Source organism: Chelonoidis abingdonii, chromosome 1, assembly GCF_003597395.2.
Source record: "Chelonoidis abingdonii isolate Lonesome George chromosome 1, CheloAbing_2.0, whole genome shotgun sequence".
Taxonomy (NCBI): Eukaryota; Metazoa; Chordata; order Testudines; family Testudinidae; genus Chelonoidis; species Chelonoidis abingdonii.
Window position 1 is genome coordinate 231,753,237 of NC_133769.1, and position 12,881 is coordinate 231,766,117.

Below are 12,881 nucleotides of genomic sequence, written 5' to 3' on the forward strand. Positions count from 1 at the left end.
TCCTTTCATTACTCCCCCCCATGCCAGTGTGCCTGGCCCGCTGATTGGCTGATGCAAGGCGACCACACGCGCCGCTTATATGTCCGGCTCGCTGATTGACTGTTCCAACCGTTTGCCCCTCCCCCGCCTGTGTTCGCGGAGCTAATAAAGTTTTGTTGGAAAAAAAGTGGCGCCTCCTCTCGCTCCTGCCCCGCCTTTTCGGAGCAGCTCGCCACGCCCGGCCTCTCCCTCCCGGCTCGGCCCCTGGGGCGGTTGTTTCTCGCCCATCTGCGCGCGCGCCAAGAGCTGGAGCCGGAGCCTCCCGGTGGCTCCCCCGCCCGCCGCTGGTGCTGCCTCCTCCTGCGGGCACGGTAAGCGGCTCGCCGTCCGGCCGGGGGTGAGGTGGGGGGCTGCTCGGGGAGAGTCTCCGGGGTATAGACCCTCCTTCCCGGCTATACTGGGCTCCGCGCCGCTCCCTCCGCTGCGCAGACGCGTGCGGTCGCTGTGATTTAACGGGACCCCTGGGCGGGCGGGAAGCCGGGACTGCGCCGTGCGCCTCCCCCCCTCCGCCGTGTGCGCGACGGTTAAACTGCTGCTCTGCCCCCCGGGGAACGGACTCCGAGCACCGAGAGGCGGGGACGTGATGTCCGGCCGGGGCGAGTGTGTGGCGGCGGCAGCGCTCTGCTCGCTACGGCTCCCTGGCTGGCGCTGCCCGGCCTCGGGTGGGTTTTCCCGGCCCCCGCTTGTGAGGAGCCGGCGGATCCCGAGAATCCCGCCTGCTCTCCCGCCCCGCGGGGCTGGTGAGGCGGCCAACTGCTGGAGCCCTTCGTGGTGGGGAGGAAGGGCCGGATCAGGGCTGAGGACCCTTGGCGAAGCAGACCCGCCTGAAAGGCTAATTGGGCTTCGCTGGTGCTCTCGCTCGCTCTTCAAGTGCAGTGGACGTTTGAGTCCCCTCTCGCCCCCCTCCCCCTCCAAAAAAAAAAAAAAGTGCGTAGGAAAATGTGCTTAACATACCTGCTTTCTCGGATACAATAGTAATATCACTGTGGGGAGGGACAGCAGCGCTTGGCCAACCTCTTCATCTTTATTCCCGTTTCCCCACCTCTAAAATGGGGAAAAGGCTTGCCACCTCCCAGGGAGTTGGGAAACTTAATCAGTGTCTTTAAAGTGCTTTGACTTACTCTGGAATAAATTAATATAAGTGAAAAGTATTCTTACTGCAATACCTATAATCCAGTTGGCAGTGAGTTTGGGATCAGAAATCATGGGTTTTGGCATTAAGGGGCTGAGGGTGCAGTTTCTTAATCTGTCTACAGTAGAACAGCGATGTTGATAACAATGAGTATTAGCAAAAGGTGTGAGAGACTATGCTCAGCACTAGTACAATCTGGAAGCATAGACTGTGTGTTCAGCATCTGGTGGTGGTAACCTCCGTTTCTGAAATTCCTGAACACTGTTTCTTTGTCTACATGTTAATCTTGTGCAGCCCACTGTTTAACTCATTGTGGACATCTTATCAGCTGTACTTCATTTTTCTAGTGTAGAACATGCCTTAATTAAGACAGTGGTTACACCTTTAAAAATATATTGTAGATACACTAGCTTTTGGATGGCTGTCATTGATGCTTCTCATTTCTTTTCCTACTTTAGAACATTTTGAAACTAGTAAAACAAAACTAATTTTAAAATGTTTGCATTTGATACAGATGAAGGACAGATTCAGTACAGTTTTATTTGTTAATTCAACAGATGCAGTTTATGCTGCTTTTTAGTCGTCAGGGGAAGCTGAGACTTCAGAAGTGGTATGTCCCGTTGTCTGACAAAGAGAAGAAGAAAATCACGAGGGAACTTGTTCAGACAGTTCTGGCCCGTAAACCAAAAATGTGCAGCTTCCTGGAATGGAGAGACCTGAAGATTGTCTACAAAAGGTGGTTCTACCTCATTAAGCTTGTAATTACTAGACATCAAAAAAGATGTAATGAATAGCAAAGAAAATAATGAAAGTGAAATGTTTTCTCCCTTGCTAATGATGAAAACAGGCTAGTTTTGGGCTTTTTTTCTTCAATCTAATTTGATAACCTAGTAGGAAGCATCCACCTATAAAGAGCCACTCATGCGTTTACAAATGTGCTGAAGAACAGAGGTTAGATTTTCTTAAATTTAAGAAAGAATGATTCTTTCTGGGTCTGTTCAGCTGTCTGTCTAAAAGGATGAATACAAATATGAAAAATAATGTATGATTTAATGGCTATTTAGAATGACTAAATTCTATTAATGTTTACCTCAAGCAGTGGATAACTATAATTTGGTTACAAAGGCACCAGATATGAATAAGAGAAGATTTTTGCTATCTGTACAAAAGTATTTTTTCACTTTGAGAAATCAAGATCAGTTTTCTATGGGTGAAAGTATGGTCTAATTTTCTTAGTCAGAAATCTCTTCGTATCTGTTTTACTTGCAAAATGCTAAGGTTGTGTACCAGTAATGGTTTGATTCTGCCGACCTTTTGAATGTAATACAAAACAGCAGTGAAATTGCTTTTCTCCACACATTACTGTAATTGACATTCCAGTGAGGTGAAGGAAACATGCATCCTACTAAAAGCTAATTTTAATAAAAGGAGTTTAAAAAAAATGCAAATTAGTCAATGTCAGGGAAAGTAATTTAATTTTTCCTTTGTTTTATTTCCTTGTTTTTCTTCAAGTTTGTGTAGTCATGGTCCTCACACAGCTGAGGGAATACCACTAAAGTGACTGGATTTAAGTAGTGATAAAAACCACTTAGTGTGATAGGTATAAGTGCTTTTGGGCTTGGAGAAAGTGCATTCTTCCAAAGATAACATTGAAACCCAGAAGGAATAGGAGCAAACTCTGGTGGCCCAGCAGTCCAAGAGCAGCCTTGTAAACAATCCTTTATATTCAGGGAGTTCTGGTGGTCTTTGTCCTGAGCAGGTAACCAAAAGAGAACCAGACAATCTACAGAAACTGACAAACCTTGGCAGTGGTCACAATCTTCCTTAGCAAGAGGTGTTCCATCTTGGCTGCAAGTTTGAGGATGCTACAGAGAATCCTGAGCCAATCCTCTACCAAGGTCTGTCCTTTTTTTTTTTTTTTTTTTTTTTTTTTTTTAATATATATATATCCCATAGTTTGGGGACAGTTTGACTCACATTTGGTAAAAACCATGCCTTGTTAATAAAGCACAAAACATATAACATTTTTAGTTTCCTGTTGCTAGTTCTTAATGTTTTTCTTATTTCATAAGCTAAATTGCTGAAGTGCATGCTTTATACTTATTTCTTCTAGAACTACCTAATTGTTAGAATTTCAGATACTACAGAGCAAGGTAGTAGGTTCATTTAAATCAAAGTGAATTTTAAGGAATCAATTTTAATTGTTTTACCTTTGTACTTCTAAAGAGAGGTTATTTAACTGATTGATAATACTTAAAACATGTTAATTTGCAATTAAATACAGCCTTTACACTAAATTTGGTGCTGCTTTTTGAAAACTTAGGATATGGCTACACTTGGAGCTGTACAGCGCTGCTGCGGAAGCGCTCCCGCGGCAGCGCTTTGAAGTGTGAGTGTGGTCGCGGCACCAGTGCTGGAAGAGAGCTCTCCCAGCACTGCAGGTACTCATCTCCCTGTGGGGATTAGTTTACAGTGCTGAGAGCCATGCTCCCAGCGCTGGGGCACTGTTTACACTAGTGTTTTACAGCGCTGTAACTTGCCGCGCTCAGGGAGGTGTTTTTTTCACACTCCTCAGCGAGAAAGTTGCATCACTGTAAATTGCCAGTGTAGCCAAGGCCTGAGGAGGAAACGCTATATCTACACACGTTTATTTAAGCAGTTATATAGCTTACATTTATGCAGATGCTTAATTTTTTCATTTTGTATTATGTTAGTAAATGAATAATGCGTTTCTTATTTGCAGGATTAATTTTTTACTTGTTTGTTTTGAGCTCTTTGGATAGGAACTCATGCAAATAAAATGCAAGCAAAATTTTAAAGATTTTAATTAATAAACTAAAGCTATCTTAAATATGCTGGATATGTAAAAAAAAAAAAAAAAAAAAAAAATCAAACCTGTTTAAAACTAACTGATTTATTAAACAAAATGTTACCTGCAGTTACTGAATTGAACTAGTTGTTTCTGGTCACTGTGTCCTTCAGGATTTTAGAAATAGCAGATCTCATCCTCTCACATTTAGTTTTTATTCATAATTGGAAGAGAAAACAAGCTTTACTGCTTTTCAACTTTTGAATGCTTTTTAGCTTTGAATTAACTAATCATTGAACTTAAACTAGTTAACCTGAAATAGATTATTCACTGTGCATCTGCAAAAGAGGCTACTGCTGTCAAAGTTGATTTAGTATTTCAACAGACTTGGTTGCAAGTGTGTAGCCAACTATGTCTATCAGTTCAGTGGTTTGACTTTCTTTAAAACTTTGGCAGTAAACATATACTGCTTAAGTCCCAGGGCCTCATTGACATCCTTTTTTTGTGAGATCAATACAAACTCAAATAAAAATTTGGTAAGTTTATAGCTTGTGCCATATATACATCACCCAAAATACCCAATGACCACAAATCAAGAAAGCTGAAATGTTTTGACCAAGGCGGTAGCCCTTGATCATGATTTGTATTGGCAAGACATTCTCTGAATGAAGGGTTTTAAGAGGAAAATATATATTCACATATGTCAGTGAGAAAAAACACAGAAATAAACTCTTGCACATTCTTATCTCCAGAGGACCCACTCTAGACTTGACAAGAGATTTAGTTCATCTCAGGGCTTGTTTTGGATATTTTGAGGTCCAAGCTAGGAGAACCAGTATGACTGCCTTCAAGCACTGGGGCCTGACAAGGTCATGTGTCTTTGTTTACTTGTTCAGAAGATAACAAATGTGGCCTTTACAGTTGTGATTGAATCTGGTGTAGGTGCTTGCTGTTCATAGCCTGGAAATGGGAGTGTGTTATGGCCAAGTGTTATGGAGTGGGAGTTCATTTGTTTTTGTTTTTTTGTTTAGTAACACAGAAGCTGTTTTGTCTGAAACAGGTCAGATTGTTTGTTTAATCATATTTAAGGCCTGTCCTTTTAAGAGCTTATTACTTATTTAACTTGACATGAAGGTCTGCTATTGTCATGAGATTCAAATTATTCTTGAGCATTGGAAGGGAAACAGTTCAGCTTAACATAGCAATAATCAGCTGACATTAAAATAAATGTGGAGAAAGTCATGTGCCTTGAGTAACAGAATAGAAGTATTCAGACAGATTTGCTATGAGTGCTAGTAATTAGAGTAAGCCTCATACTGTTCTAGAAAAACACAGGTATTTCTCTCTTCAGACTGTTTTAATGTTAATTTTATTTAACGTTTTATTTATAATTTAGATTTTCAGATCTTATCTATTGGATGCTTTCTGTACTCTTTTAAAAACCAAGTCAATAGAAAGTGATTTACTCAACAACTGTGTATAAAAGACACAATTTGTTTTGTAATGCATTAAAAAATCCTCTGAGTTACTGTTTTTTGTCAAACCTGATTCAATAGAAATAAAGCTAAAAAAAGTAGAAAAAGCCTTTTAAATTTTCTAACAAGCTCAGTTTGATGTGAGAGAAGCCAATGGTTAAAAAGGCCATAGAAATTGAAATATTTGATCCATGGAGGTGGTCCCTCCCAGTTCTTTTTGAGGAACAGCAGTCATACTATGTGGGCAAGCTTGCAGTGCTGCTGCCTCTAATCTGTTACTTCTGAGGATACACAGATCTTTGTTCTTAGTCCTGGAAACTGTCACCTTTCAGGAGCACTAATTTAACTGACATGGGGGCTGGTGTTTTGGTGATGATGATGATTTTGTTCCAGATATGCAAGCCTTTACTTCTGCTGTGCTATTGAAGATCAGGACAATGAACTGATAACCCTGGAAATAATTCATCGTTATGTGGAACTACTTGACAAGTATTTTGGCAGTGTAAGTTAGTGACTCTGATTTTGGTTGGAATTTTGTAAAAAAACTGAATTGTATTTTTATTAATATAGTAAGTGCATTATCTTATTGCTTAGTGTACAAGATATTTTGAAAAGTGATATGTTTGCTGCTGGACATGGATAGATTATATTTTTATATATATAAAAATAAATAATATGGCAAATCTTACATCACTTGTTCTGCCGAACCAGCCTGGTAACTAACCTGTCTTCACAACACCCTTGTCAGGTTGGGGGGTGGGGTGGGGTGGTTGTATGTCCTGTTCCCCTCTCCCCCAAGGCTCCTACTCCAATCTACTTCCCTTCAGCTACAATTTCATGAAAAGTTCTGCCCCCTGCAGCCCCAGGCTAGAGCATACTCAATGCAGATAGAATCATAGTTACCTGTGAAATTCAGGCAAATCTATACTAGCAGATGTGAACTGTGGTTTTTCAAATGCTTGTGATTTTGACCCAGTTTGGGTGGGTTCTCATGGGGACAGTGAAAGGCACATCCCTGACACAAAGGCCTCCCTCCTATCAAATTTCAGGTCGCTGCTCCAAAGCATGGGAGTACCAGAGCTTGTCAGAGAGATGGTCCCCAAAATGTTTTAATATGGGCAAAATGTATTTCTCACTAGCCTCATTCTCAGAAGTGGTGGAACCATTTTGGCTGAACTTCTCCACAAAAAATTCAGCCTTAGGAAAATGCCTCAAGTTAAAATTTCTAGCCTAAACAGTTTAGTCTGGCAAAGTTATGAGCAAGTGAAAGAAGAATCTAATAGGAAGTGTTGGGCAACCTTAATGAGGCAGTGCTACCCTCCCATCACAACACTTACTGTGCTTTTCAGGTGTGTGAACTTGATATCATCTTCAATTTTGAAAAGGCTTATTTTATTCTGGATGAGTTCCTGTTGGGAGGGGAAGTTCAGGAGACCTCCAAGAAAAACGTTCTTAAAGCCATTGAGCAGGCAGATCTGCTACAGGAGGTAAGCAAATGGTACTTCTCCTGCCTAAGCAACAGCATGCTGTGCTCTGGCTAATGAAGGCTCTTACTTTTCTAATATGGTAGAAAGTGCTTTTTAGCATGCTTAGCATGTAATCTCCTGTTAGTTTTTCTGTTTGTGTAGTATATGTACTACCATAATATTATCTTTCACCTTGTTTATTCTTTTCACCTTGTATTCAGTACACACACGTAAATTCTTTTTAAAGCTTTAGATTTATTTAGAGATTATCCCTTTGTTGTATGTGTTTTGCTAGAATTGCAAGCTGCTCTTTTCATGCATATACCTAATATTTATAGATGGTGCTCTTTTTAATTTATCCATATCTCTTAGATTTATCTTTGTTGCACTTTAATTATCTTGATAATTAGCAGTAGTTTTGTCATACTTGATGCATGTGTGCTTCTTTACTGTTTCACTGCTCAAATCCAGAAGCTAGACTCTCTTCTTTGAGCCTCTTTCAGGTATAGTTAATAACTATTCTAAAGGCATTATGTCTTAATGTTGTAGTTAGTTTATTTTAAAATAGAAATGCTTTATAGAATAATAGTCAGCAGTCATAGAAATATATAGAATGAAGTAGAAGAGGCATTCAAAACTTCATCCGTTATTCAGTTATAGAAATAAAAATATTTCCACTGTTCATTTCTAACTTCGGAGAACTGTTAAAGTATGAACTCAGATCTTAAACCCAGAGTCTGGAAAGCAATTTTTTTTATTTGTACCGCAAAATCCCTAGTAATAAAGTAAATTTAATTCTCTACCAGCCTGTAGTGATATGTGCTTCACCCCTCTGGTGCCTCCTGTTGGTTGTTGGAGTGCTCTGTGCAGGCCGGTGTCCCACTTTGATTTGGCCCCCATGTCCCTCCCGGCTCTGGTGCCTTGTCTGGGTGCTGCCCCCTGGCCATACACCCCTCAGTCTCAGGGTCTCCCCTCCACAGGGAACCCCTATCCTCATCTTGCCTCAGTCATAGGCTACTGCCAGTCACCAATTAGCCCCTGCTCCCTGAGGCAGACTGCAGTATAAGCCACTCATCATAGGCAAGGTTGGGTCTGGACCTGCTGCCCCTCTTTGGAACCCAGTGCTGCTCCCGGGCCTTGGACAAGGCCCTGCAGCTGTGGAGTTGCCAGCCTGGAGTTCCCCAGCCCCTCTGGCCTTTCCCCAGCCCTGCCTTAGTCTAAGCACCCTCCGCTTCCCAGCAGCCAGGCCCCTCCCTCTATCTGAAGGCAGAGAGAGTCTGTCTGTCTACTACTGGCCTTTTTATACAGGCCAGTTGTGGCCTGATTGGGGCGTGGCCACAGCTGTGGCTGTTTCCCTAATCTGCTAAGGCTTGCTGCTTTCCTAGCAGCAGCCTTCTCGCTGTCTCAGCCCTCTCCCAGGGCTGATTTCAAGCCCTTCAGGGCAAGAGCAGGTGACCACCCCGCTACACAGCCTCTCTGTATTTCATTATTTACTAACTATGGTCTCAGGGTTATAACATTGAACTAGCAGTTCAGACCCTGCCAATGACACCTAGTAAGACCTTGGGAAAGTCACTTTAACTTCTCTGTGCACCAATTTGTGACAAGGATGTACAACCTGCCCAGCTCATGTGCATGTTAAAGTTTAAGGCTTCTAAAATGTTTAGAGGTCACTGGTAAAAGATGCTATATACATGCAAAATAGTATTCGAGCTTTGTCCTATGAACATTTTAATGGGTTATTATTTTGTCTTGTGAGATCTGTTTCTGTTGATGTGTCATGTGAGCATTCCATATTTCTGAGGTTCTCCTTCTGCCATCCTTGCTATTGGCCCAGGAACATCATATTGCTAAATTATAGGATTGAAAAATCATCCCATCCTTTTTTCTCCACTATTATAGTTTAGTTGCATTTTGTAATCCTATTACTTGAAGTGAAAGTAAGAGGATGACATACCAGCTAAGACTCGTTTGTAGATAGAGGTGCTAATAAACTGTGTGATGTATCCTTTTTTGGTTTGGGAAGCTTAATTATTCCTGCTTTCAAAGGACGCTCTGAAACCTTCCTCTCATCACTCCTTTATTGTGGTAAGAGGGGAATTTCCTAATGAGGTGGATATTACAGGCCTACTGAAATTTTAGCCGTTTGGTACTCTACTAATGCCATATATTGTTAGGGCATACAGAAAATGTTCCATGGGGTTTTTCATCTAAAACTTTTGCTTTCCTAGAATCAAAGAATTGCAGAAGTTACAAATGAGAAGTGACTTAGTAAACAATTGGTCTCCCTGCAGATGGATGATTGTTCCATACAATGTTAGCATTTTGCAGCATTTTGTCCAGTCTGTTTTTAAAAATTACAAGCAATGAGACTTCCTTTAGGAGGCTGTTTTATTGTATTCTACTGTCCAAAATAATTCCTGATACTCTGCCTAAAATTTACCTTTCATTTCATTCTACTACCCCTAGATTAGTTTGACACTAAAAATAAATAATGCAAAATAAAAAAATTGCCTCCCTTGACATTTTTTTTTTTTACAATGGGAAATTGTCTCCTTCCCGCCATTTTCTTTTTAAATGTGGAATTTGCTTCTTTGAAACAGTCTCCCCACCCCCAGTCTTCTGATTTCTTTTATGATCTCTGGGTTAACTATTTTCCTGATTGTAACCAAGAAGTAACAAAAATCTGTATCCTTTCTGCTTTTGAAGTTTATTTTACCTTGTGATGGTGGAAACTTTGAGTTTTTTGTCACTGTTTGATAGATTAATTATGTCAAATATAAAATGGCACTCTTTATAGGGCTGCTTTTTTACTTCGGTGAGAGTTTAGTTTAAGGACTTGAGGATTTTAAAGTTTAGCACAAAATTATATATTTTAGTGTAGGATCTTTCCTTTCATGCTGGTTGATGCAACGTGAGTCCAGAGTCTATCGATGAAGAATACTGAAATGTTGAGTTTGTGTCTCCATTGGAGGATCTTTTTATTTCAGTGAATTTCTGTTTCTCTGAGTAGTTCAGAAAAAGTTCTCAAGAATAGAATACACTCTTCAATTCTACCAGTCCCAAGTTTTTTCAAACATCAGTATGCTTTTTTCTCCCTAGATCCACTCCTCATATGCACAATATATCACAAAGCTAAAGATTTTCTTTGAGCCCTAAATGGATTGGTACTTGACAGTCATTTAAAAAAAATTAAGTACTGTTAATACATTTATGTATCATTGACTAGTTAGTGTTTCTAACGGATTTTGATAATGACTAGCTGTTCAGAAATGTATATCACACAAAGGAACATCATTTTACAGATCTTAAGTGGGAGGAAGCAATGGCTGTTGAGTAATATTAAAAGGAAAACATGCAAAGGCGAGTTGTTTGAAAGTGAATTGGCCTCTTATAGGCTTGTCTGTTTGTATTGCCCTGGCAGTTTTCCAGGATATGCCTTATACTGTAGAGCACCTTTTAGAGTACCATGTACTTAACCTTTCAGTGCTGTTATAGTCGCTTACAAACACTCAGGGCTTGTCTACCCTTAAAATGCTGCAGCTGTGCCTCTGTAGTGCTTCAGTGAAGACAGGAGGGCTTCTGTCATCAGCGTAGGTACTCCACCTCCCTGAGAGGCAGTAGCAAAGTTGATGGGCGATTTCTCCCATCGACCTATTGCTGTGTACACCAGGGGATGGGTCGGTTTAAGTGCATTGCTCGGGTGTGGATTTTTCACACCCAAGAGGGACATAGTTATACTAACGTAATTTCCATCCTCAGTTCAGTTAGCGCTCATCTCACTAATTACTGATTTTGGAGACTTATGCTGTGGTTTCATGTGTACTTGATGCTCATTTTTCTTTAGTGGTCTTCTTAACTCCCTTCACACTGATAATGCACTGAGTGTTTTTGTATCTGGTGGTGGCCACTAAAGTTATCAGTGATACACAGCTCACCCTCATCTTTAAAAGAGCTGCAACCCTGACGGTAGTTTGACGTTCTCTGTGTGGAGGTGAAGGGGGGCACGTGCATTTCCGTTTGAGAAGAATAAATTCTTTGTCATATTATAGAACTGCGAAATAAAAATGTTCAGGTCTTGATGTGATATTAACCACGTTGCACTGTCGTTATAATTACAGAGCCAGTTTTCCATGCCACTTCCCTCTATTCTTTTCTCAGGTTGGCATTGAAATTAGTACAGTATTCCAGAAGATCTGTAGCAATATCTAATCTCTGTATGCACTTTTTTCTTGTGTGTGGATATTGCTTTTTTCATTTTATTTTTTCATTTTATATTTTATCTTTGTTTCCTGATGTAAGCATCAAGTCAGCAAAGCATTTAAGCACAATCTTAAGTAAATCCTGGTTTAGCAGAACACTTAAGCATCGTGGTTCACTTCAAGTTAAGGACGTGTTTAAATGCTTTGCTGAATTAGGGCATTATTTGATAGTCCACTGGCTGTTTTATTGCAGTTACCAATCTATTTAGTGACTCAAAACAGTTACTGAGGCATACTTTTGTTAAAAGATGATATTTTGCTTTTGAGGTCATAGCTCAACTGTGGTGACTTTTTTATTTCCTAAGCATAAAATGCTATAGCATTAGTTCTCATTTATTTATCTCATACTGAACAGCTGAAAAGTAATTTTACTTTTCCTTATGCATCATATTTTTGTGGCTGAGTAAAGGTCATGTGGCCAATTTCATGATTGTTTACAATTCCAGTTAAAACTGTTAATTGTTTTTAATAATACTTGATATTGTAACAAATAAATAACACAAACAATATAGTTTGTATTGTTGTACCATGGTGATTACTGGATTTGAGACACAAGACTGGTAAGCTTATGTCTTTTATTGGACCAACTTCTGTTGGTGGAAGAGACAACAGACCTCCCTTTCAGGTTTGAAAAAGGTTAATTGCCTGTTTCATTTTAAGAAGTTTCTTTTGCAATGTGTGTTAACCCCTTATTCTTAACAATCTGTCCCACCTTGTATTTAGTTGTGATACTCTGGTTACCTTTTCCAGACCTGAAGATGAGCTCGTGAAGCTCAAAAGTTGGTCCAGTAAAAGAGATTGCCTCACCCACCTTGCATTTCTGAGTATAGTACAGAACAATAATAAAGTATCAGTTTTTCACTTAGGAATATAGGAATTCAGTAATTCAGTGATGGCCACGAGTATGAGATACTGTCTCCGACTAATACTGTGCAAACCTACATAATAGTCCCAATACAAGTATAGTTACAGATGCTATTATATATATTCTTTAAGAATACATAAAGAATTAATCTCATTAAACAAAACAGTTATCAGTGTTTACTAAACAAAGAATATAACTGTTAAAGGCTTGCCAGCTGGTGAGACTTTTTTCTGCTGATTTTTTTCTAGTAACCACATTTCAAAATAGTTTTGAAATATTTTTTTTTGTAGGTGAATTTTTCTTTCACTAGAATTTCCCAAATATAGTTCAACCCACATATTATCATTGGAGGTTTATTCCTCCAGTAGTCTTCAGCAGAACAATTTGGATATTTCACTGTAAATATTGATGTTTGTGTTCAGTGGAAATTCCAACAGTATGACCAAAAGGTCTGTTGGTAAATCACAATTGGTTACTTTTTGTTTCCATATTTGTATTCATAATTGTCTAATCTTTACTAAATATTACTAAAGTATGTGCTTCATTAAAACCAACAATTAACTGTATTTTTCATCTTTTTTAAATATCTTGCATCTTAATTTGTTAGTGACCTCTTGTCCTTGAATATGAGGAAGAAGTGTATTTTCAATGTTATTCCTCTGTCTACTTTTTTTTTTTTTTTTTTTTTTTTTTTTTTTTTTTTTTTTTTTTTTTTTTTTTTTTTTGGTATTAAAAACCTGCTTCCCCACTGAGAGAGGCAACTTATGTATAGAAGTAGAGGCTGTTTTGGAACCGCCATGAGAATTTCCCATCAGAGGAAACTGGAAACAGTT

At 39.5% G+C, this 12,881-nt stretch overlaps 1 protein-coding gene across 4 annotated transcripts in view; it reads left to right on the forward strand.

The window, feature by feature from the left end:
* The first annotated feature begins 239 nt into the window (after positions 1-239).
* AP1S2 (adaptor related protein complex 1 subunit sigma 2) overlaps positions 240-12,881 on the forward strand; it is a 45,014-nt gene continuing 32,372 nt past the window's right edge. For 3 of the 4 annotated variants that reach the window (XR_012654787.1, XM_032775300.2, XM_032775302.2), the window contains exons 1-4: positions 296-350; positions 1,729-1,907; positions 5,849-5,957; positions 6,805-6,942. Coding sequence is in view for 3 of the 4 variants with exons in the window: in XM_032775300.2 (XP_032631191.1) it covers positions 1,729-1,907; positions 5,849-5,957; positions 6,805-6,942 (426 nt within the window). In the remaining variant the exon portion in view is untranslated. Of the gene's footprint in view, positions 351-1,728; positions 1,908-5,848; positions 5,958-6,804; positions 6,943-12,881 lie in introns of all 4 variants that reach the window. The other variant, XM_032775299.2, reaches the window with a different exon arrangement.